The 26,066-nt window shown below is 37.9% G+C and overlaps 1 protein-coding gene across 5 annotated transcripts in view; it reads right to left on the reverse strand.

The window, feature by feature from the left end:
- The window catches only part of PDSS2 (decaprenyl diphosphate synthase subunit 2), a 270,988-nt gene extending 245,533 nt beyond the window's left edge, over positions 1-25,455 (reverse strand). For all 5 annotated transcript variants that reach the window (XR_014017210.1, XR_014017211.1, XM_081250994.1 and 2 more), the window contains exon 1: positions 24,904-25,455. Coding sequence is in view for 3 of the 5 variants with exons in the window: in XM_081250994.1 (XP_081107120.1) it covers positions 24,904-25,184 (281 nt within the window). In the remaining 2 variants the exon portion in view is untranslated. The remainder of the gene's footprint in view (positions 1-24,903) is intronic.
- Positions 25,456-26,066: the final 611 nt, after the last annotated feature.

The following is a 26,066-nucleotide window of genomic DNA, read 5'->3' on the forward strand; positions in this document are numbered from 1 at the left end:
GTGGTTATTTTAAACGATGGTTATAAAAACTAAGTAGAAAAGGCTAGAGAACTGTATGTGTAAGGTGATCACGTTTAAATTAAAAATACACATATTAAAGAAGACTAGGACGGAAAATACCAAAGTGATAATCATGTTAAGCTGGTATGGTACTCTGAACAATTGTCCCCCCACCACACCACACTCCAAAGATGTCCAGGTCCTGAATGCCTGGAACATGTGACTGCTACTTCACTTGGCAATAGGGACTCTGCAGATGTGATTAAAGATTTTGAGATGAGGAGACTGTCCTGGATTACCTGGATGGGCCCAACACAATCACAAGGGTCCTTATAAGAGGGAGTCAGAAGGGTCGAATCAGAAAAGGAGACGTGACAACAGAAGCACAGGTTGGAATGATGTGACCACAGGTCAAGGAAAATGGGCAGTCTCCAGAAGTTGGAAAAGACAAGAAATGGATTTTCCCTAGAGCCTCAGAAGGAACTCAGCTCTGCTGACACCTTGATTTTATCCCCATGAGAGTCATTTCTGACTTCTGACCTCCAAAAAAGTTAGATAATAAACTTGTGTTGTTTTAAGCCACTTAATTTGTGGTAATTTGTTACAACAACAGGAAACTCATAGATGGTAAGATCACCCTTTCTAAACTTTCTGTAATGTTCAAATTACAGAATCCTATTGATGCATTCTAATATACAAATTTAGCTAAAATTTAAGATTCTAGATGAAAGCTTACTCTGCTGCAGTGGTTCCCAACACTGGCTGCATATCAGTACAGACATACCTCGGAGACATTACAGGTTCAGTTCCAGACCATCAGAATAAAGTGAATATCGCAATAAAGCAAGTCACAGGAATTTTTTGGTTTCCCAGTGCAAATAAAAGTTATGTTTACACTATACTTAGTCTATTAAGTGTGCAGTAGCATTGTCTAAAACAACAATGTACATACCTTAATTAAATAATACTGTGTTGCTAAAAAATGCTAACCATCACCTGAACCTTCAGTGAGTCATAATCTTTTTGCAATAGTAATATCAAAGTTCATTGATCACAGATCACCATAACAAATATAATAATAATGAAAAAGTTTGAAATATTGTGAGAATTACCAAAATGTGACACAGAGATGCAAAGTGAGCAAATGTTACTGGAAAAATGGTGCCAACAGACTTGCAGGGTCGCCACAAACCTTCAGTTTGTTAAAAAAAATGCGGTATCTGTAAAGCACAATAAAGCAAAGAACAATAAAACGAGTATGCCTATATCAAATAATCAGCTTTAAGAAAAAAAAAAAAATTACCAATGTCATGCTTTCTTCCCAGTCCCAGAGATTCTGATTTAACTTTTGTTAGGCTCAAACATCAGCACTTTTTAAAAGCCCTAAACACTACTGTGCAGCCAGGGTTGAGAGTCACTGCTCTAGTATATCAGTTCATGACTGACAAGTTTCCCTAACCCCAAACAGGAATGTATACCACTCTAAAACTGCATTTCTTTCAAGAATTCTGCAGATGAAAACACTCAACGACAGTTTGGCTTAAGACTGGAAGCTGTGACCTATTTTAACTGACACTGTCAAAGGAAAAGAAAAGAAAAAATAAGGTCACTCTTCTTCCTCAATGTTTTTCATTTTTGTAGTTCAAAGGACTCTTTAGAGATACTGTGCTCCAAGAAGAAGGTTCTTGTTAGCTGTTACACTGAGGCCCCATATTTAAATAAGAGTAATTCATAACAAGAATTGTTCTTCCTTTGCTTTTCTTTTTTTTTTTTTTTTTTTTTTTTGCGGCACGCGGGCCTCGCACTGCCGTGGCCTCTCCCGTTGCGGAGCACAGGCTCCGGACGCACAGGCTCAGCGGCCATGGCTCACGGGCCCAGCTGCTCCGCGGCATGTGGGATTCTCCCAGACCGGGGCACGAACCCGTGTCCCCTGCATCGGCAGGCGGACTCTCAACCACTGCGCCACCAGGGAAGCCCTTGCTTTTCTCTTGACAATTGACTTAGATTCCTAAAACTATGTAAGATATTTAGTCTGAATTTTTATGGTATGTTTTAGAAATAGTATAGACTTGCCAAGTCTGTCAAATTCCACTGATAGTGTATTCTTCAAAGTCATATTTTCCCTCTATTTTCCAGGTAGCAAGCTTACTTACTAAAAAAAACAAGACAAAACACACACACTTTAGTATGTTTGTGAGCAAATGTATAGAGTTTTCAAATGTGAGATTCTCAGCTAGAAGAATCACTGACAAAGTCTTAAGCATCTCTTGGTCAACTCATAGCAGCAATATCCACATGTAAGAGACATCGTTATCAACCAAGTGTGACCAAAGGTTGATCTCCATAGCAACTGTAACTGCCAAATGCAGCGTATAAGGCATCAGAGTTAACACCACATGCACACAAAGTGTTGGTATTATGTAGTCTGGATTGTTGCTGTAGAAACCTAAAACCAAGTCTCTTACAACCATGGATAAAATGAAAACAACAACAGAAGGGTCCTTGAGTACTCAGCCATATACTACTTTGCTTTCAAGCAGGACAATGCCATTCTAAACACCACATCGTAGTCTTGATGTCACTAAAGGAAACTCTATAAAAATACTATTTAATGATGTCACGTATCTGTTTAACATTAGGAACTACTTTGTATTCCCTAAAAGATGGTCCCTCCCACCCTGGGCTCAGATGAATGTTCAAAAGCTCTCACCCCAACAGAGCACTGTCACCTCCTCCTGGCCTCAGCCAGAGCCAGTTCCGCACCCTGGCAAGCTAGCGAGGTACCAAGTTTTGCTGCCGCCACCATGATAACTACAACAGATACAAACAAGCTCATTCGAAAACAATTTTGCAAAAAAAGAATAAAGCAGGAAAAATCACTCTATCTGATGTTAAGTCTTACTATACAGTCACCATAATCAAGACAAGGCAAAAGAATAGAAACACAGATCAATGGAACAGATAACCCAGAAATGGATCAATACAAATGCACCAACTGATTTTTTTTTTTTTCATAAGATGTTGGGGGTCGGAGTTTATTAATTTATATATTTATTTTTGCTGTGTTGGGTCTTCGTTTCTGTGCGAGGGCTTTCTCTAGTTGTGGCAAGCAGGGGCCACTCTTCATCGCGGTGCACGGGCCTCTCACTATCGCGGGCTCTCTTGTTGCGGAGCACAGGCTCCAGAGGCGCAGGCTCAGTAGTTGTGGCTCACGGGCCTACTTGCTCCGCGGCACATGGGATCCTCCCAGACCAGGGCTCAAACCCATGTCCCCTGCATTAGCAGGCAGATTCTCAACCACTGCGCCACCAGGGAAGCCCGCACCAACTGATTTTTGATAAAGGTGTAAAATCAGTTCAATGGAGAAAGGAGAGTCTTTCAAACAAATTATTCTGGAACAACTGGACATCCATAGGCAAAATCATAATAATGAACCTTGACTTAAAACTCATGCTATATATAAAAGCGGGTGCAAAATAAATCATGAATTTAAATGTAAAACACGAAACAACAAAGCTTTTAGAAGAAAACACAGTAGAACATTTTGGGACCCAGGGCTAGGAAAACAGCTCTTAGATATCACATCAAAAACTTGATCCATAAAAGAAAAAAAAATCAATAATTGAAGTTCATCAAAATTGAAAACTTTTGCTTTGTGAAAGACCCCATTAACAAGATAAAAAGATAAGCCACAGACTGGAAGAAAATATTAGCAAATCACATATCCAAAGGACTTGTATCCATAGTGTATTAAGAACTCTCTGAACTCAACAGTAAGAAAACAATTTATTTGAATATGGGCAAAAAGACCTAAACAGACACTTCACCAAAAAGTTAAGATACTAAGATGGCAAGTCAGCACATGAAAAAATGCTCAAAATCATCAGTCATTAAGGAAATGCAAATTAAAACGAAGATGAGACATTACTACACACCTATTAGAATAGTTAAAATAAAAAATACTGACAATACCAAATGCTGGCAAGGATGTGGAGGAACTGGAGTTCTCATACTTATATATACATTTACCACACAATCTAACAATCACACTCCTGAGCATTTATCTTTGAGAAATGAAAACTTATGTTCACATAAAAACCTATGTGTGTTCACTGCACCTTTACTTGTAATAGACAAAACTGGGGAGGGAAAAAACCCAATGGTCTTATGGTAAATGGATAAACTATGGCACATTGATTAAATGGAATATTAATCAGCAATAAAAGAGAATAAACTATTGACACACATGACAACTTAGGTGGATCACGAGAACACTATGCTGAGTGAAAATAGCCCATCTCAAAAAGTTACATACTATATGATTCCATTTCAAAATTACAAACATATAGAAATGGAGGTCAGATCAATGATGATGGGTGATGAAAGAGGTGAGGTTGAGAATATAAACGGGTACCACTAGGAAGTTTCTTCATGGTGATGGAACAGATGTATAACTTGACTGTGATGGTTACACAAATCTGTACATGTGATCAGTTTACAGAACACACACACAGGCACACACACAACTGAATGCATGTAAAAATTGGTAAAATCCAAATAACATCTGTAGTTAACAGTATTGTACCAATGTCAATTTCCTGGTTTTAATAATGTTCTATAAATATGCAAGATGTTACCCTTGTGAAAAGCTGGATAATGGGGACAAGGGACATCTCTATACTATTTTTGAACTTCCTGTGACTCTATTATTTCAAAACAAAAAAGTAAAAAAAACCCCAAAACTTATATTCACCAAAAAGCCATGATAAAATTTAAAACTGGGGGAAAAAAAATACAACATTTGAGAAAAAGTAAAACCCTTAATATACAAAGAGCTCCTATTTGTCACTAAGGAGATTAAATGCAATTAATAATGAGCAAAAGATATAGACAACTCACAAAAGAAGAAATTGGCAAATAAACATAATAAAAGACTCAATCTCACTAGTATTAAAATTTTTTCAACATAAAACAAGATATTTTTAGCACCTATCAAATTGGCAAAATTTTTCAATATCCAAGGTTGGCAAGAACCAGGAAAACAGGCACTCCTATATAATACTATGGATAGAAACTAAAATATGAAAATATTTTCAAAAAAAGATGCACATACCCTGATTCCCTAAAATTCAAATCTAGGAATTATCCCAAGGAAATAAACAAGCGTGCAATGACATACACTTAATTTCTTCATCATAGTACTATCTACAACAGTGAAAAATTTAGGGGAAAAAATGTCTAACAAAAGAGGATAATGAATTATACTATGGTATATCCATACAATGGAATATCATGTAGTTATTTTAAATTATGTTTAGTTAATATTAAAAGCAATTCTCTATATACTGCTATGAGAGAAAGGCAAGAAACAAAAATACACACATGGGACAAACTCATTTTTACAGTCTTGCAGCTATATACCAAAATATTAACAGTAGCTATCTCTGAGTGGTAAGATTATGGGTACTTTTTGAATAAATCTCTGTATTGTCTCACTTTATGTAAAAATGAGAAGATTTTTAAATCAAATAACACATACTAAAGAAGGCCCTTTCGACTACAGATTTTTATGTATTATAATGCTAAAACCCTACTTGATACTTTAGTTTCACAGAAAAAAAAAAACCACCCTGCCTAGTACAGCAACATCTGCTTTTTCTTTATGATTCCTCCAGGTTCCTGAAAAGATGCCCTTCATTTCTAGTCTAAAAACAAAACTTGATAAGATTTGCTTTAAAAAACAGTCTATGCAACCCAAGGAATGTTTATGCCCATTCCCCATGAAGTTGATAATCTCTACATCTCTACTTATATCTAATTGTAAATGGCAAGGAGTACAGATTTAGATATTTTTAAATAGATAGTTTATTAAAACATACTGATAAGTGTACCCTATAATAAATATAGTAAAAGAAAGATAGACAGGAAAAAGGGAAAAGTGACTACAATGACAAGAATGATAACAACATCTTCTTTAACATGAGCTTGAGAAACAGAAGCACCTTAGCTCTAAGGATAAGGAAGAAGGAAAGTTTTTCCTCTTTAGTTTGGTAATTTGTATCAAGCTCAGAATCTCTGAAAGCTTATTTGATGCTCTGTAGTTAACAAGGCTTATTATGTGTTGAAGGCTAAGGTTTCTCTACTAGAGACACATGGCTCCTTTGAGCCTGTTCTTTCCCTCAGTTAAACTGCTTCAAGTGTCTAAGCTTAAAAATGTAATATTGCTGCTTTGATAGTGAATATCTCAGATGGCATCACTTTCCCTATTCCCTTCCAGCATTTAAAAAACTTTTTTGTTTTTGTTTTATAGGCCTGAATTAATGGGACTTACAATATGCCGAAATCATCAAGAGGCTTTCCCTGGCTCATGAAGTTAAAATTCTCCCACATAGTTAACTGCTGATTTTCACTCAAAATTACCATGATACTAACTCTGCTCTTCCTGACTTCCACACTTTAAACTTTGTATGTTTACATCTAGTTTCCTCAAGAATGCCCTCAGTTCTCTGAGAATAGGAAGCCCTTTTACCTCAACACACCCCTCACTGTTTTAACACATAGTAGATGGTCAATAAATATTGGTTGGCAACACAGCCATGTCTTTCAATTCCCCTCCTTAATTGATACTATTTTTTTTTTCCCCCCAAGCCTTAGCTATTATTTCTCCTCCATTCCCTCTGCCTTACTTATAGGGACAGAACCACAAAGCAGAAGCTGAAGACAGGGACTTGGAAGGGCATTGTTTTCTCTGTCTCCCTGCAGAAACTTGTTTAAACATTTTAAAAGAGAATAAAACTAAATTTATACCTTTGGCACATGTCTTTGAAAGTAAAACAACCATCATTTAACAAATAAGCTACCTTTATTGGAGAACAGTCTAAGGGAAAAGCTGAGGGAATAACCCTTGTGCACTAATGGGTTTTAGAGGATTGTTTTCCTCTAAAAGCATATGAACTCCATCAGTCTTGGTCCCCAGTGCTCTGAAACTCTGCACTCATGACTTGTGGGAGCCTTCATGAATTCAAATATATTTTTACCAATCATGTGACTTCTATCTATCCAAGAGAATTTTTCAGTGCCAGAAAAGTGTATGATTAGGGGTCCATTCTTTTAAGAATATTTATACTGCCTAAATAACTCCAGATGTTTTGCTTTGGTTTTTGGTTAAGGGGTGGAGGCAGGAGGGCAGGAATCAAACTGAAGACCCTCCCAATTAGAAATGTTTGCCATTCCATCCTAAATGAGCTCTTTCTTATATTTCTGCTTGGAAGTCCCAGAATTTAAACTTATGACACTCATGTGTAATGCCAAAATATGAGGATTTAGATAGGATTGTTACTTTAAAAAAATGGTTTGTGGATAGCTTACATCTAAATTATTTTTACAAATCACAATCATATGAAGCAGAGATTGCTTCCTGCATTTGTAATTAATTTGCCAACAGTATGAAGCACTCTTTAGAGTCAGCTGTTTTTGATAGAGGAGCAAATTATGGAATGACAAACTCCATATTTTTTGAGAATTTGTGCACCTGCTGATTAGAATTTGTTCTCAAATTCTATCTAAACCTACAATGTCTTAAAGCTAATATATTTTCATACTATATATTAAGTATAGTCAAAACTGTCTGAAACATTCTGAACATCACTAGACTCATAAGGAATTTAATTTTGCTTTCTGTCTTCAAGAAGGTATATGCCAATCCCATGGAAGACTGCAAAATAAAAGGAGGCAACAGCATCTCGTGGTAATCCATTCCTAAAAAATGTTATATCTAGGAAAAAGTTTCCCTACCTAACTGTAATCAATTCTGCTATAATTTAAGTGCATTTTTCTCCCTTCTCTGTCTTCAGGAAGAGTTGATCACTATCTTCAACTATGATGTTCTAGGCTATGAAGAATAATATGTAAGATAAACACCATGATCTAATTAAAGTAATGAGTAAGGCAAAGGTCAGGAAAAGGCCTCTGGTTAGGGAAGGTTTTGCTTTATTCAATTCATTCTGTGAGTTGAATTGAAGGCTTTCTATGTGTCAAGTATATGCCAGGCAATATGAATATACAGACAAAATCATCTCTTTTGAAAAGTTCACAGTCTTAGAAATACTTATACCTAAATCAGAGGTCCAAAATAAAGGATCCACAGAAGCCAATTAATCCATGAAATGGCCAGCTGTAACTGAAGCATCTCAAATGGTGAACTGGAGAACACAGGGCCAATCTTTTTTTTTTTTCCAGCTTTATTGTGGAATAATTGACAAATATAACTGTATACATTTAAAGTGTACAACACATGCCCAGTCTAATGCAGCCACCACCTGACACGAGCAGATTAAGACCATGGAGAATGCAAGCTCAATAGCGTCACAGCTTCCAATTTTTTGAAGAGAATGAAAGTTAGAGGAATGAGCAAAATATTTAACCTGGAGAAAGTCAGGGAATGCTTAGCAAAAGAGCTAACACTTGAGTCCTGAAGGTGAAGCAATGCTTACCAGGTATGAATATAGATGATTTATCTCCTATGGCCACAGCTTAGGGTGGAAAGGGGGGAGTGGCAGAAGTGACTAGAGAAGAAGGAAGGGATGTTTTGCCATGCACAGGCCAAACTGTATCCTACAGAACATGGGAAGCTACTAAAGAGTCTGTGACTCCACATCGTAGAAGGGTACAATTTATCAATCTGTAGTAAGCTTTACCAAAATGCTATCCAATGAGAGGTCAAGATTTATAGGCAATATAAAGAACCAGGCACCTTGCTCATAATCCATAAAGCTAGAGTGGGCATCACCAAACCTAAATACTTGTCTTAGGCCTCCAGCTACTGTGATGTCTAAGTGCCCATATGGTTCCAGTAGCAGCAATGACTGCTTAAACAGCAGCCAATTTACCCATGGAAAAGAGTATACCAAACCCAAAAAGAAAGTTTTGTGAGATCTGCCATCCCCAGATGTTTCCCCTTTACTCTTGGCCAGGGTTTAAAAAAAAAAAAAAAAGATAATACCTTAGTCATTGCTAAAATGACCTAAAGTTAGCAAAACATCTTGACATATATTATCCTCTCCCATCTAAGAGATCCTCGGCTCCCTATTTTCTACTTTGGGTTTATAACACACCCACAGCAACCAACTGTATTCATATTTTGAACTCCTTTCTTTATACTAAACCACTTTGAATTCAAGAGTAGTAAAATCTAATTCAGGGCCACAGGTTAACCAGCACCCCTTTCTTCATCCTCCTAACCCATTTTAGTCATCGTCCTAACCCACTGGCCAATCCTATTTTACCTGCAATTCACTAATGAAAATATACTCAACTATAACCCAAAATTAATATGCATTTTGCTTCAGAAAGGATGTTTGTTTTTACCAGGGACGTTTCCTATTCTCCACTTAGAAACAGGGAAAGAAAACTACGTTGTCCTCTAGGCCTTTCATTCAAGCCTCACAACAGGATAGGTATTATTATTCCACAAGATAGCTATTATTATTCTCATTTTCAATGAGGAGAAAACTGAAGCTCTGAGTAGTCAACTTGTCCAACAGCAGCTGGTAAATGACATAAGCCAGGTCTGAACAGGTCAATCTGCTTCCAATACTATGTTCTTTCCACTATACTACACAGCTTCAACTGCTGTTTCTAATAATAACAGGCATGATACTCCACTTCCACCTTATATTTGTACAGTGCGGTATACCTTTCAAATCATTTTCATCTGTAATATTTCTCTGGGTTCCTAAAACTATCCTTCAAGCAAACTTAGGCAAAGGAAAACAACAACAACCAAAATAACCTAAGATCACAGAGAAAGGATTATTGGGCACAAACAATAGCTAATAACAGCAGCTATGTTTATTGAGCACTTGAGCTAAACATTTTACAGTGTTGTCTCATGTAATTCTCATTACAATCCTGTGAAACAAGAATAATAACAATCTCATCTCTTTTACAGATGAGGTAACAAGGCTCAAAAAATTCTGTAGTTCACACAGCCAGGAAACAGCAGTGTTGGAATTCAAGTTCGGGTACTGGTTAGCTCACAAGCCCATGTTCTTCTCTACAACCTCAGCCAATACTGCCTGCCTCCCTCCCTCGCGGTGCTCCTCACAGAATATAATGCTTTCACTGTAATTAAGTTAAACTAAAATTAGTTGGAATTCCAAGTTAAAATCTGTATGCATTCTCCAACCCACTATTAAATAAAAGTGGTAGAAGCAGCAAACAGGTGGCAGGATAATATCGACCCGGAATTTAAAAGAAATTCTTCACTGGAAAACCGACATGTAGATAATCAGAAACTCAATATAGTTTGGAGGGAAATCAAACCATCAAGCTCCCAGGACTGCCCTTTTATGGGGCAAGAAACATTACCCTGACCACTTAACAAATGAACATATTATTCTAACATACATTCACTATCAAGAAATTATTTTTTTAACATATCCTATGCAATAGTTAAAGTTATCAAGGATGGAAAAGATCCATTCCAGTTTTTTTTCTAAGTTGCCCAGGTACATCCATGAGTATTTTTAAAGTTAGGTTAAAATACTGGGGCCAGGACCACTAACCTCTAGATGTTCATTTCTGGGGCTCCTTTCTATGTACTCATAAAATTATACCAGGCACACTTTATTGTCATATAGTCATACTTGTTTTTAATCATGGGTACTATGGAATAAAAAGTACATGAAGAAATAAATAATATTTAAAAATAATAGAACTACATAAAAATGCTTTTAAATAAAAGCTTAGTATTAGTCCTGTGAAACTGACACTCCTTTAAATACACAGTAACATAAAAGAAATAGCCTAAAGTTAGAAAGAAATGTTAATGAAGATTTGTGAAACCATTTTTATTGAGGATAAAATAAATTTCATTTATTTGGTGATATTTAACCATTTAAGATATAGAAAGCACCCGTCACAAAGCCCTGTAATTCACCAGGGATCGAATCCATGTTTTTTTAGGACAATAAACTGGAACAGTGAAAAACTAAGAGAGTATTAAAATTTCAATTAAGACATTGGCAGTGAAAAAAGAAAAGTGAAATAATGCATACTGAAAATTAAGAGAAAAAGCTTTAAGAGAAGTTTGGAGATACAATGTGATATTGTTGGGAAATAGATTTTTTTCTTGAGAAACAAAAATTTGTACAAACACAAAGTAGACACTGGCAGTAAGGTGGGAAGAAAAACGAATAAGTGACTAAAACCATTATGTATGCACAAACTTGGAAACCTCAGGGAAAATTCAGCAACTCTTGAATTTTCTCTCTCAGTACCTCTCATTCACTTCCAACACTATCTAATAAATAAATAGCACAACTCCAATGATCAGAGTATCCCTGGAGAATAATAAACCATGCAGGTATTATTATTTTAAAATATTAACATCACCAATTTGGAATAATACAACTAGAAACTTCCAGAACATTTTTGAAGATACTCTTCCATTTTACCTTCAATTTTTCAAATTTGGCTTTTTAAAAAAACAAGTTGAATTTTTATTCAAATACTCCTTTCTTAATAAGAACACATTTTAATAGTCTAGTGGTTGCACATGGGCTTTATTTTCCTTTAAAAGAATTTCAGTGACCTACTCTACCCTTCTTCCACCTGGTAATTTGTACTCCAGCACAGAGGAGAAAGCCAAGATATAATTGACAACCTAGGACATAGTACATTGACTCTTGAGCAACACAGGTTTGAACTGCACTTATATGCAGTTCCACTTATATGCAGATCTTTTTTTCAATAGTAAATACTTCAGTACTACACAATAGTTGGCTGGTTGAATCAGCAGATGCAGAACCACAGATATGAAAGAACCACATACTATATACAGAAAGGGACTACAAATTATCTGTGGTTTTTCAGCTGTGGGGAGGGTGGGCACTCCTAACCCCTACATTGTTCAAGGATCAACTGCTTTTCAAAAAGTCATCTTCCGGGCTTCCCTGGTAGCGCAGTGATTGAGGGTCCGCCTGCCGATGCAGGGGACAAGGGTTCGTGCCCCGGTCCAGGAAGATCCCACATGCCGTGGAGGGGCTGGGCCCGTTAGCCATGGCCGCTGAGCCTGCGCGTCCGGAGCCTGTGCTCCGCAACGGGAGAGGCCACAACAGTGAGAGGCCCGCATACCGAAAAAAAAAAAAAAAAGTCATCTTCCTTTCTATGGAGTCCACTTATTAACAGTGTTTTAAGTTCAGAGAAGAAAGAGGAATTCTATTCTACATAGGCACATAAGAAATATTTAAACTATAAATCACCACCTATCCCAAACAAACCAAAGGAATCTCATTAATGTCCCACAAAAACTGTCTTAGGAAGGGAGGAGTATTTCCCCATCCCAAGCCCCCTACAAGCAAAGACACACCAATGCAGAGAGAGATCATTTCTCAAGTGATTCGCAGGCATTTATAAGGTGGCATATTGAAGAAGACCAACGTACCTTCTGTTCCAGCAGGGCCTTTATTTATGGAGGAGTTGTGAATGTGACAAGTGCAAGAACCATATCTATTTTATTCATCCACTAGCTCGCACACTACCCTGCATAGGCATTCAAGAAATATGTCTGAGTAAAATGCCATCCAAGGATAGCAAGAGAGAAAAAGAATACAACTGATGTAAACTTTTTATTTCCTTAAACTATAGACAGATATATTGAGAATTATCTACATTTAGTATAAGAATCTTAACGTATAAGGAGGCAACCCTGCCAATGCAGAGACTGAATACTATGGAAGGTCATTAAGAATCAAGTGCTGATCAGTCCAGATACAGAACCAGGACAATGAAAGTGATGGTCTGGACAAGTCTAGAAGTGAGACAATTCCCACCTGGTGGGACTTTCTTAGTTCATTGCATTACAAAGTTGGAAGGTAGATATTAGAGCTACAAAATATCAGTTTATTACATATGTGATCATGCTTATTTTATATGTGAATAATATATATGTATTTTATATGTTTGTTTTACATGTAACCATATTCTGGAGTATGGATTATCACTCTCAATGTAGCCTTTTGTTTATTTTTTACTTTGGAACTCAGTGCTTTGTATTTACAGAAGAAAAATAATAAAGGAAAAGTCTGAAGCTAAAAAAAAAAAGCCCTGTAATTATTAAACACTATAAAAGAATATGCTCATGCAAATTACCAATGCTTAAAAAATTCAAAACACTACTGCTAAGTTTTTAGAATATGATATAATATTCACTAGAAGTATCTCTAGCCTCACAATTGTGGAAACAAAACCAATTCAGTTTGCTAAAAAAAAATCTCTGGAGCAAATGAAATAAACTTCCAAGGAGATTCCAAGAGAATGGTAATTTTTAAAGCTATTTTAAAATATTTGTTAAAATGAAGTTTCAGTGCACAAAAATAGAAAAAAATGAAAGGCTTTGAGAAGACTTTGGTGAGTCACAGGAAGAAAAGCAAATCCAGCTGCACTCCATTAACTAAAGATTTGTATCTAGAACTTTAGATAAGTATTAAAACAGAAACAACTATCTGAATGGTTAACATCTAGTACCCATTTTTAAAACCTACTCCAGGGTAGCTATTCTTGGGAAAACATTCATTAAACTCTTAAAACCACAAACACAGATAAATAAATTTTGGTAACTAAAGAACATCCAAGGTGTGTAAAACACGTACACACACACAAGAAGATTCTGAATCCTACAGAAGAATAAAGAAGGAACAATTATAGAATACAATATTGATGAAAAGCATTTGGCAATACAGCAATAATGAGCAATATGAGAAGAGAGATGTGGATGTCTGAATCCTAATTCATTACAATCTAACCACAAATAATTAAGTATTATAGCACTTAAGAACCTACAACCAACTTATCTTTATTAACTGGGCCCAGAATTAAGAACACAGACTAGTCAGTATTCCTCAACCTTGAGTAACATTTGGAATATTTTTAAAGGGTAAAAATTCAGTCATCCAGTACTGCCTTAAATGATTTTTATTAAAATGTTATTTAAATATGTATTAATATAAAAATTATAAACACTGTATGGTTATGGTTCTTAAACAACTAAAATAAATAAAGTTACAAATTGAATACAAAACTTATTCAAAGTGGCATTAATTTACGATGACAGGTGATGGTACTTGATTTAAACTAAATTGCAATTCCCAGTATGAAAATAGTTCTGACCGTCTGGGACGGTTCTTTGGAATAAGGGAATCCTATGGTAAAGATGCTATTCTCTCACCACTATTCTCTACTCAAACTATATGAAACTTTTATTCATTTAACACACTGCTTTTACCAGGTCTCCTGACTGGGCCCACAAGATTCTCTCTTAGCTCTTGACACAAGAAAAAGATTGGTGAGGAGCATCGTTACTCCATCGTTACTCCATCGTTACCACAATCGTTACTAATCACTTTAGTGGCTTCTAGAAAGGGCTAAAGATTTGGGTGGGAGGGACTACAAATGAAATGGACTCCCTGAACCCAAAAAGCAATGCGAGGAGCCCAGGGGAGGCTGGGTCTAGGTGGTAGCAGTTAACTGCCAGAAGCAAAGTGGGCATGGTGACTCTCACAGGCAGCAAGGTAGATATTGGGAATATTAGGTAATCTCAGGCTTCGTTGTGATAGGCAGAAATCCCTGTCTATATTTAATTGGTCAGATTCAAGAATTCAAATCAATAGCCAGCCCACTAAGATGTTTTGATTTGAATAACCAAAAACAAACAACTCCAGGGCTAGTGAACAAAGACCTCTCTGAGACGCTACAGTGGAGAGTCTTGGCCTCTCACTCAAATCTAAGACCCACAGTTCTTGAATGAAGAGGAGGCCAAATCCCTCTGGAAGATTTTTTTCCCGAATGCATCTCCGGCCACTACCCAGGTAATGATGAGTTGGCAAAAGGAAAATACCCAATCCTCTTGAGGATTATTACCTACTAGCTCTGAGCTAACGTTAATTAGTAGGAATTAAGAATACCACTGGTCCCATTACTAAGGCAAAACTTTTCTGGGTAAAGTTCTGGGCACTTCTCTAGAGTGCCCAGCTGTTCAACAAGTTCTTTCCACATTGTTCAGTCAGACTTGCACGTCTCCCAGCTCTGGGAGAACTCTGACAGTTGTACAGCTTATAGCGCCCAAGCATCCTATGTGTGTGCTGCTTAGTTTTCAATAACAGACTCAAGCGGGCACCTTAGATTTCTGGAGCCTTTCTGTGCATGCTCTCTCCTCTTCTGCACTCTGTCCCACAATTTCCAGCTGCCTCAGCCTCCCCCAGATCTGATCCGTCTCTTCAACTCAGCAGTGCCAGCACCCTCTGCTCGAGTTCCCCCTCTCTGTGCTGCTATTTGGAAAGTACCTCTCAGCAGAAAGTCAGAGTGATCACAGCTCTCATCTCATTTGTTTTCTCACTCACAGGGATCACAATCCTGTGCTCCCTGTACTCTAAGCAGAATATAGTTGTTTCATATATATTGTATCCAGTTTTCTACTTGTTTACAGCATATTATTCTAGCTTAGCAGAAGCAGACATTTCCAATCTATCCTTTTTGCCTCATCTATCCCTTGTTCAGCATACCCCAAACTACTACTTCCCTACACTTTGCTAGGCAACTCCTTGTGGCTTATCTTTCCCTGCCTTGGTCATTTCCTTCCCATCCAACATGACCCAACTCTTACGTCACCTTAACTTTGGAAGTCTTCAATTTTCTCTAGAGAGAGATTTTTTTCCTCTTTCTCTGCCTCTACAGCATATTGTTCACACATACTACAGCATTTATCTCAATATCCTCTATTTGCATGTCTCCCCACTAAAATGACTTTCTAATAATAACGGTAACTGCTAACATGTGACTACTTTCTATGTTCCAGGTACTCTTCTAAGTACTTTACCTATATTTGCCCATTTACTCTTCAAAAAATCCTAAGATATAGGTACTATTATTATCCTCATTTTACAAATGAGGAAACTAAGGCACAGAGAGGTAAAGTAAATTGCCTGAGATCCCATACCTTGGCAGTGGTAGAGTCAGGATATGCATCTAAACAGTCTGATTCCAGAGCTCATGCTCACTGTACTCCCTCTCACGAATTCCTCAAGGGCAGCAACTATGTCTTATTCTTATTTGTATATCCATGCCCAGAGCACCTCAAATATTTGTGGAATGAATTAAAATTTATAATGTTCTCCAAGTCTTCCAAGAAAAAGTCCTTCATAAGTAATGTAGGCTTTCAGTACAGTAATTACAGAACTGAATCTAGAAAGGGTCTTTCATAAACATGGGAGAGACTAAAATTAAATTTCTAATAATAAATTCAAAGAGCTCTAAAGAAGTTTACCATGCAGAAAAAGACTAATAAGGTTTTTTAGGTAGCTAAGTAACTAGTGAACTCAGTCAGGAACAAAAAGTCTCTACCCAGGAATCAATACCCTCTAAGAGAGAGACTAAATGTCATAATTTGTCTCCAATAAATGCATACCAAATTGATCCCATCTATCTAAATCTGAAATAGAGATCACAGTTTTTCCAAGGCAAAAGTAAAAAGACAGAATATTTAAACAAAAACGTAATCCTAAGAGCCAAATCTGTCATGAGTAATCGATGAACACAAAGCCACATTGCTCAATGGAATTAGCTATGTTAAACAACAAGAATTTAACCAATTCTATATGAAAAAAAGTATTGTTACTATCTTTGAAACAAGTGTCCTCCATATGTTTATTAAAAGCTCTTAAGTTCTTGACAGTAGATAGTATATGCAGTGAATTTATAAAAGCTAGAAGTACTTAAAAATAATACTGATTTATAGAAATTTAAGTGACTAAAAATAAAAATATATATTTTGCACAAATGGATAATTACATTTAATTAGCAAGATAGTAATGGCCTATAGGGTTCAAGCTGTACTGGGAGAAAGTGGGGACTGATGCACTGTCACTACCTTCAACCTCTCCCACACTACCCATCCACATCACATACCCGGACTTCGACATCATCCTACATATAATACCACTGTCTAGCTTGGACAGGTCCACAATCCCTCATCCAAAGTCCTTGAAACCAAACGTCTTTCAGAATTTGAAATTTTTCGATTTTAGGAAGGTGCAATTCACCCAGCACTCCAGAAAAATCTGGGGCAGCACCCTGTAATCAAACACATTAATATTTCTGTAGCAAAATGCAAGAATATTCACATTAAGTGGGATAAAGAAGACTATAAATGATCTCACATCAGATCAGGTCAGATTTATGAGTCTAAGAAAACATTTTTTCTGAGCTTTCAGGATTTTTAAACAGTAGGAAAAGGATGATAGATTTGAACTATCAATACATATTGCATTCAATCTGCTCATTCCCTGCCTGAGAAGTGACAATAGCTCCCTTAGCTGCTATGTTCAGTTACAACACTAATTTCTACTAGTCCAGAACTGGCAACACTTTTGGAAATCATTTAGTCAAACTTTCTACTTCACTGCTTAGGAAACTAAAGCCCAGAGATGGAATAACTTGCCTAAGGTCACACTGTTACCTACTGACAGAGATGAAACTAGAACATACAAGCCTCCTGTCTCCTAGGCTTACTTACTGTTTGTTCATTCATCCATCCATCCATCCATTCATTCTCTCTCTTTTCAAAGTGATTTCTTTTAGCTTTTCAAAATAATGAAATAATTACAGACTGACAGAAAGATGCAAAAATAGTACAGTCTTCCCTAGGTATCCACAGGGGCATTGGTTATAGGAACCCCTAAGGATACCAAAATTTGTGTTGCTCAAGTCCCTTTTATAAAAGGGTGTAGTATCTGCATATAACCTATGTGCATCCTCCAGTATACTATTTTTTTTGGCTGCGTTGGGTCTTCGTTGCTGCATATGGGCTTTCTCTAGTTGCGGTGAGTGGGGGCTACTCTTTGCTGTGGTGCGCGGGCTTCTCATTGCGGTGGCCTCTCTTGTTGCGGAGCACGAGCTCTAGGCACGCAGGCTTCAGCAGTTGTGGCTCACGGGCTCTAGAGCGCAGGCTCAGTAGTTGTGGCGCACAGGTTTAGTTGCTCCGCAGCACGTGGGATCTTCCCAGACCAGGGCTCGAACCCATGTCCCCTGCATTGGCGGGCGGATTCTTAACCACTGTGCCACGAGGGAAGCCCCCTCCAGTATACTTTAAATCATCTCTAGATGACTTATAATACCTAACACAATGTAAATATCATGTAAATAGTAGTAAATACAATGTAGATGTTATATATAAATAGTTGCCTGGCTCAGCAAATTCAAGTTTTGCTTTTGGGGAATTTTTTTCCCCAAAATATTCTCAATCCATGGTTGGCTGAATCCACAGACACAGAACTCGTGGTTAAGGACTGACTGTATAAAAAGTCCTTATGTATCTTTCATCCAGCTTCCCCCAATATATAGCTGTAGTACAATATCAAAACCTAAAAGTTAACATTGGTATATTACTGTTAACAAAACTACAGACCTTATTCCATTTTCAGCACTTTTCAAAACCCTGCATTCGTTTGTGTGTAGGTATATACTGTTCTACACAACTTTATACCATGTATTGATTCATGTACCTACCATCACAATCACGATACTAAACTGTTCCATCACCACAATATACTCCTTTGTATTTACACTCCTCCCTGTTCCCCACACTGTTTATGACTTAGTAGCCACTAATCTGTTCTCCATCTCTATAGTTTTGTCATTTTGAAAATGTCGTATAAATGGAATCATACTTTTGAAATTGACTTTTTCCTTAGTTGTGGTAAAATACACATAAAATTTACCATCTTAGCTATTTTTAAGTATACAGTTCGGTAGTGTTAAGTATATTCACATTAATAGTTCATTTCTTTTCATTGTTGAGTAGTATTCCATTGTATGGTTGTACCACAGTTTGTTCAACCACTCACCTTTGAATGACATATGGGTTGTTTCCAGTTTTTGGCTGTTACAAATAAGGTTGCTACAAGCATTCACGATAGGTTTTGATATGAGTTATTATTTCTCTGGGATAAATGCTCACAAGTGTGATAGCTGAGTTGTATGTTAAGTGTATGTTTAATTTTATAAAAAATTGCCATGCTGTATTCCAGAGTGGCTGTACCATTTTTACATTCCCATCAGCAATGTATGAGAAATCTAGTTTCTCACCAGGACTTCATATTGTATTTTTTATTTTAGCCATTCTAATAGGTTTGCAGTGGTATCTCATCATGGTTTTAACTTACAATTTTCTAATGGCTAATAATGTTGAACAACTTTTCATATGCTTACTTGCCATCTTTATAGGCTCTTTTTGCCCACTTCCTAATTGTATTGTTCGTTCTCTTACCACTGAGTTTAGGGAGTTCTTTACATATTCTGGATACAAGTCCTTCTTGAGAGTGATTTGCAAATGTTTTCTTCCTATGGCTAATCTTTTCATCCTATTACAAGGTCTTTTTGCAGAGCAAAGTTTTCAATTTTGATGAAGTCCAATTATTATATTTTTTCTTTAATGAACTGCATTTTTGGTTTCATGTCTAAGAGCTGTTTACCTAGTCCTAGGTCCCAAAAATGTTCTCCTATGTTTTCTTAAGTTTTATAGTTTTACATTTCACATTTAATTCCATTTTACATAGGCCTTTTTTTTTAATATGGTGTGAGGTTTAGGTCAAGGTTCATTTTCTTGCCTATACTGTCCAATTGTTCCAGCACCATTTGTTGAAAAGACTGTTCTCCCTCCATTGAATTGCTTTTGCACCTTTGTCAAAAATCAATTGGGTATATTTGTGTTGATCTATTTCTGAGTTCTCTATTCTGTTCCCTCAATCTGTTTATTCCTCTGCCAATACCACACTGTCTTGATCAATTAAGCTATATATATTAGGCTTAACATAAGGTAGAATGACTCCTCCCACTTCTTTGTTTTTTTTCAATATTTTTCAATATTTTTCAATATTGTTTTAGCTATTCTAGTTCCATTCATGCTGTTCATTTTACTTTACTGTACTGCTTATTCTTGCTTTTAAGGTCCTCCCTATGCCTAGTAGAGGTATGACAGCCTGAGAAAGAAGAAAAAAGAATCAAGAAGAAAAAAAATTGTAATATAGTACCACCACTCTAAAACACTACCCATGTAATTTCTATCCATCTATCCCAATCACATCCCAGTTTCTTCATGAAAGGTTCTCTACTATTCCAGCCACTTTAGTTTTTAAATTTTTGTTACTGAGGTATAGTTAATGTACAATTGTATATGTTTCAGGTGTACAACATAGTAAATCACAATTTTTAAAGGTTATACCCCATTCACAGTTATTATAAAATATTGGCTATATTCCCTGTGTTATGCAACATATTTTTGTAGCTTACTTATTTTACACTTAGTAGTTTGTACCTCTTAATCCCCTACTCCTATCTTGCCCCTCCCCCCTTCCCTCTCCTTACTAGTAGCCACCAGATTGTTCTCTGTGCCTGTGAATTTGTTTCTTTTTTGTTATATTCACTAGATTGTTTTATATTTTATTCCACATATAAGTAATATCATACAGGATTTACCTTTCGCCAGGCCACTTCAGTATCTCTAAATGTAATAGCTAATATATCTCTACTACTCATTAGTAACAAGTCATTTACCTCCTTTTGATATTTGTAAATATATTTGTGTCCAACACAATGTCTATTCTCAAAGCACATGGTCCATGTTTTAGAATTCTTTATATTCCTCCATAAGCTTTAATAAACATTGAATTAAGGATTATTTATCTAATTGAAACTTACAACTAGAGAAACTAGAACATCTAGAACAAGAGTAAAAAATTAGCTAATTGCTACATTGTTCCTAGTAATAAGATCATTATCTCACTAAATCTCAAGATTTTAAATTTAATCTCATTTCTCAATTAAATTTTATAAAAGTATAGTTCTAGGCTTTTTTCCTTTTTCTTGATGAGATAACTTAGGCAAAGAAAGAGAAGGTAGTGAATACTGAATTATGGTGATTTCCTTTTTTTTCTCCTCCTGTTTGCCAAAAATGTCACTATACATCTAAATTTTAGGGCCATAAGATATGATTCACCCCTAATATATCAATACCATGTATATCTACCCAAAAAGTAAAATGACCCAAGGGATTAGAATATTGATTTAAGTAAATAATGTAAAATGTAAAATGGAACTAGTAAAAGAATTTACCGAAGCCAATTTCCTATGGTCCTAACTATATTAACTCTATGGGGTATTTGTGTCCTTTGGATAGCATACTGAGAGGTTCTCTCTCTTAATTATCAATGCTTTGCTCACAAGATTTCAACAAAGTAAGGTGCAGTATGTGAAACAATATAGCTGCTTAATCCATGTTTTTAGCTATAATTTACAATAACCACAATCTGCCTACCCTATGGATCAGATGCCTGCTTCTCTGCTAAAACAGATATATGCACGACCCTCTCCCCAAAAGTTTTTTGTTCATTAGCTGCCTGTGAGTTTAGACTGTTTAAATAATTTAAATAAATGTAATAAAACTATATGCAGATTAGCTCCTCCTTTTCTTACAAAATAATCTATATATGTTATTACAACTTTGCTGAAACTTACTATTTTGTTCCTCTTCAATTCTTTCACCGTAATATGGGACTAGGCAGGCACGGTAGGCTACATACAGTCAGGGAAGTTTCAGAGCCATCAGTCTTACAAGCTTTCATCTGGTGCCCTCAGAAGGAATCTTCTCTAAGACCCCAACTTATGGTCTGACATTTAAGTAGATGAACTGCAATTCTCAGAATACATACATTAATAAGGCTCTTTCTAGTTCTCCCCTTTTCACTTCAACACTTTATTACAGAGACTACAATATGCATCTGCACAATGTAATATACAGTCCAGGAGGACTGGAGCCAGGAACCCCCACGGATATCAAAATCCAAGGATGCTCAAGTCCCTCATATAAAATGGCATAGTATTTGCATATAACCCAAGGCACATCCTCCCCTATACTTTAAATCATCTCTAGACTACCTACAATACCTAATACAATATAAATTCTATGTAAATAGTTGTAAATACAATGTTAATGCTATAGAAATAGTTGCTGGTGCACAGCAAATTCAAGTTTTGTTTTTTGGAACTTTCTGAAATTTTTCTTCCCCTGCATATTTTCGATTCACACTTGGTTCGATCTGTGGTTGTGGAACCTACGGATCCGGAGGGCTGGCTCTACTACTACAACCTCCACTGCTAAAACTATCATTCCCATCACATACAGAAAAACCCACTATTTGATTAGCAAAAATTAAGACACTTCATGGTTCGTGTGTTGTGAGAACACAGAGTAACCTGAACTCAGACACTGCTAGTGAGAATGTACACTGGTACAACCACTTCGGAAAACAATTTACTATCTCCTAAAGCTGAACACATGTGCACACACGCCTTTATTCTCTCAAGACAAGTACACCAGGAGATGCATGCTGCATATTCACAGCAGCACTTTTCATAGCACCAAAAACTGCAAACAACCCAAATGCTGATCGGAAGAAGACTGTGGTATATTTACACAGTAGGATTTTACACACCAGTGAAAAACTAATGAAGTATAGTTAAACATAACAGGGATAAATGTCAGAAACAATGTCGAATGTAAAAGCAAGTCATAAAGGACTGCATGCAATAAACTAGTATATTTATAAATTTCAAAAATGAGCAAAATTAAACACATTACTATTTAAGGAAACACTCGTGTAATTTTAGAAGGAAAAATAAACACAAAACTCAGTATAGTGGGGATCAGGGAGATGGACCAGTGAAGAGAGAAGGTTCAATAGGATTGATAAAGTTACACTTCTTCAATTGGATGGTAAGCTCATTCGTTTCATTATTAAGCTTTAAAATATATACGTATGTGTGTTTTGAGTGTGTATCATCTAGAATCTCTGGAGAACTAACATTCCAGCTTCAGGACAAGTTTAGCCTACTCATAAAATGACATTCCTGATAACTGGGAATGATGCCAAGAAATAAAATCACTCTACTATTGCTATTTGGTAACTAGTAACAAAGAAATATCAAGTGTCTCATAAAAAATTAAAGCAAGAGGATGGGCAAGGGAAGTGAGGGTGGCTATAAAAGAGCAACGTGAGGGATCCTTGTAGTGATGGAAACGTTCCGCATCTTGACTGTATCACTGTCAATATCCTGCTTGGGAGGAGAAACTGCATAAAGGGTACATTGGCTCTCTCTGCATTATTTCTTCCAACTGCATGTGAATATCCAATTATTTCAAAAGTTTTTTTTGTTTTTTGTTTTTGTTTTTTTTTGTGGTACGCAGGCCTCTCACTGCCGTGGCCTCTCCCGTTGCGGAGCACAGGCTTCGGACGCGCAGGCTCAGCAGCCATGGCTCACGGGCCCAGCCGCTCCGTGGCATGTGGGATCCTCCCGGACCGGGGCACGAACCCGCGTCCCCTGCATCGGCAGGCGGACTCTCAACCACTGTGCCACCAGGGAAGCCCTCAAAAGTGTTTTTTTTTAAAGAAAACATTTTTTAAAAAGATAATTTTTGTCCAGGATTTCTCTACCTTGGTACTACTGACATGTTGGTGCACCTAATTCTTCATTGTAGGGGGCTGTCCTGGGCATTGTAGGGTGTTTAGCAACATCTCTGGCCTCTACCTACTAAACACCAGTAGCATGCCCCAGTTGTGACATCTCCATACACTGCCAAATGTTCCCTAGTGGGCAGACTGCGCCATTTGAGAACCAATGCTCCAGTCATAAAAGTGAAGAACTGTGGAAATATTCTCAATTGAAGGAGACTAAAGAGACATGACAACTAAAGTAATACCTCATTTTAGGCTGGATCCTGTACTAAAGATGAAAGAATGCTATAAAAAAAAATTATTGGGTCAATTAACAAAAGTGGACTATCAGTGGTAGATTAAATAGAAGTACTGTACCAATATTAAAAGTAAGTTGATTAATGTAGTTATGTAAAGACTATCCCTGTGCTTATGAAATGAAGTACCTGGGGGTAAAGGACCATGACATATGCAATGTACTCCAAAATGATTCAGGAAAAATATATCTGTGTGTGTATGTATTTTGTTTACATATACATGTGAATAGTATACATATATATGTATACCATAGGTGAATATGATTATAAAGTATGTTCTTTGTGGGCTTCCCTGGTGGCGCAGTGGGTGAGACTCCGCCTGCCACTGCAGGGGACACGGGTTCGTGCCCCGGTTCGGGAGGATCCCACAACAGTGAGAGGCCCGCGTACTGCAAAAAAAAAAGTATGTTCTTTGTATTATTTTTATTCTTGCAAATTTTCAGTATGTTTGAAATTATTTAATAAAAAGGTGGAGTTTTAAAAAATGGAGCCAAAAGTTGTGGTCCTTAAAGTCCTAATGGCAGATTTCACAGTAGTAGTTCAGCATAAGTGATAAAAATCCCGAGGGGAAAATGACTACTGACTAAATAAATTCCTACTTCAAGCCTGAGACAAACGTTGCAAGTAACTAACTTTCGGCCTATCTCCCCCTCCCCATTCTTTCTAGAGGTGACCTCTCGAATAACACGGAACCGAAAATAAACCTATCCCACTTTTAAAAGACCATTTCTAGGAAGTGACTCAAACCCACATCCCTACTCGATTTCTCCACAAATCACTGTGACAACTTCACCTTCAGTAGTTAAGAAGCAAAAACGCGAAAAGCGCACGTGTTCTCAGTCTTCCTCCGCAAACAGAGTTAGTAAGTTAAGGTGAGTAGAGTAGAGAAGACACAACATCGAATGCCTAGGATGGCTGAGGAAAGGAAGAGGTAAAAAGGAATAAGCAGGCAGTCAGTCTCAGAGAGGGAGGAAAGGGTGTATAGGCCAGGAAAAAGGACCCGAGTGGGTGCGAGTGTGTCAGGGCGAGAGGGAGTAGCTCACCTGGCTGTGGTAAGCAGAGGGTGCTGAGTCCCCACCAGCTTCCGCACCTGCATAGCGATGTTGCTGAGCTCGTCGCTCAGCAGGCAGCGGAGGCTCATGAAGGACGTGGGGTAGCCCACGATCTTCTCCGCCTCTGACACCACTTGGTTCCAGTGGGCCGGGGACCTGGAGGACTGGCCACGCCAGGAGACCACCGAGGAGATGGTGTCGAGGGCGCCACGCCGGGGCCCCGAGGCCCCGAGATAACAGGGCAAGCGCAAAAGCAGCTGCCGAAGGCTCATAGTTTGAGTCTGGGGGTGTCAGGGACTTGAGGGTGTCCGGAGGTGGCGCGGGAAACAAGCTAGAAGCAGATGAGGAACTTGCGGGAACTAGAAGGAAGCAGCGATTCTTGACCCTCAGACGAGGGTGGGTTTCTGGAGCCGTGACCAGAAGCGAACTTTAACTGCAGCTTTCTGCAGCCTGGGTTAGACAGACAACAGCCTCAAGTCAGCGCTGCCCACGGCCATCTAGGGTAGTAGCCACAGCACTGCCTAAGTGGGGAACGCCATATTGTGAGCGTCAAACACGGCTTGCCGTAAAGACGGAGGCGGGCTGTTCTGCGGCAAAGAATTTTTTCCTACTTTACGGCGCAGCCGTGAACGACCCGAAGGGGCGGGGCTTTGGAGGTGAACCCCGGAAGGCGAGGTAGGATGAAAACATCAGCTCCTCCCATTTTCTCGTCCCGGCCTGCGAGGACAGAGGGTGACAGAGATTGGGGTGTGGGCTCCGAGTGGTGCCCCAGCCCCTTGAATCTGGGACGAGTCTGATTCGTCGTAGGATTCCCAGCGCCCAGCGCAGAGTGGGCACGCATAAATATGTGTCGTGAACGAGGGTCGGTGTCTACTAATGGTCTTTTCGCGGCCCCCAGCCCTCCGGAAGGAAGGGCTCAGGCGGAGGCGCCAACTCCTCTGGAAAGCCATCCACCGCCAAGCCCTGGCAGTGGTGGTGGACTGGCGTGAGGGCCGCCTCTCGGACTGTGGGGCTTCAGGAGTTGTGGGCCACGGCTCATGTGGAGTGAGGTGGGAGGCAGAATCCGGACGTGGGGCTGAGCGCTCGTGACCTCTGCTCCCAACCTAGGAAAGGTGGCGTGGCCCCGCAGAAAGGGTGTTTTTTGTTTTTTATTT

This window comes from Mesoplodon bidens (assembly GCF_964165515.1).
Source record: "Mesoplodon bidens genome assembly, chromosome: 12".
Taxonomy (NCBI): Eukaryota; Metazoa; Chordata; class Mammalia; order Artiodactyla; family Ziphiidae; genus Mesoplodon; species Mesoplodon bidens.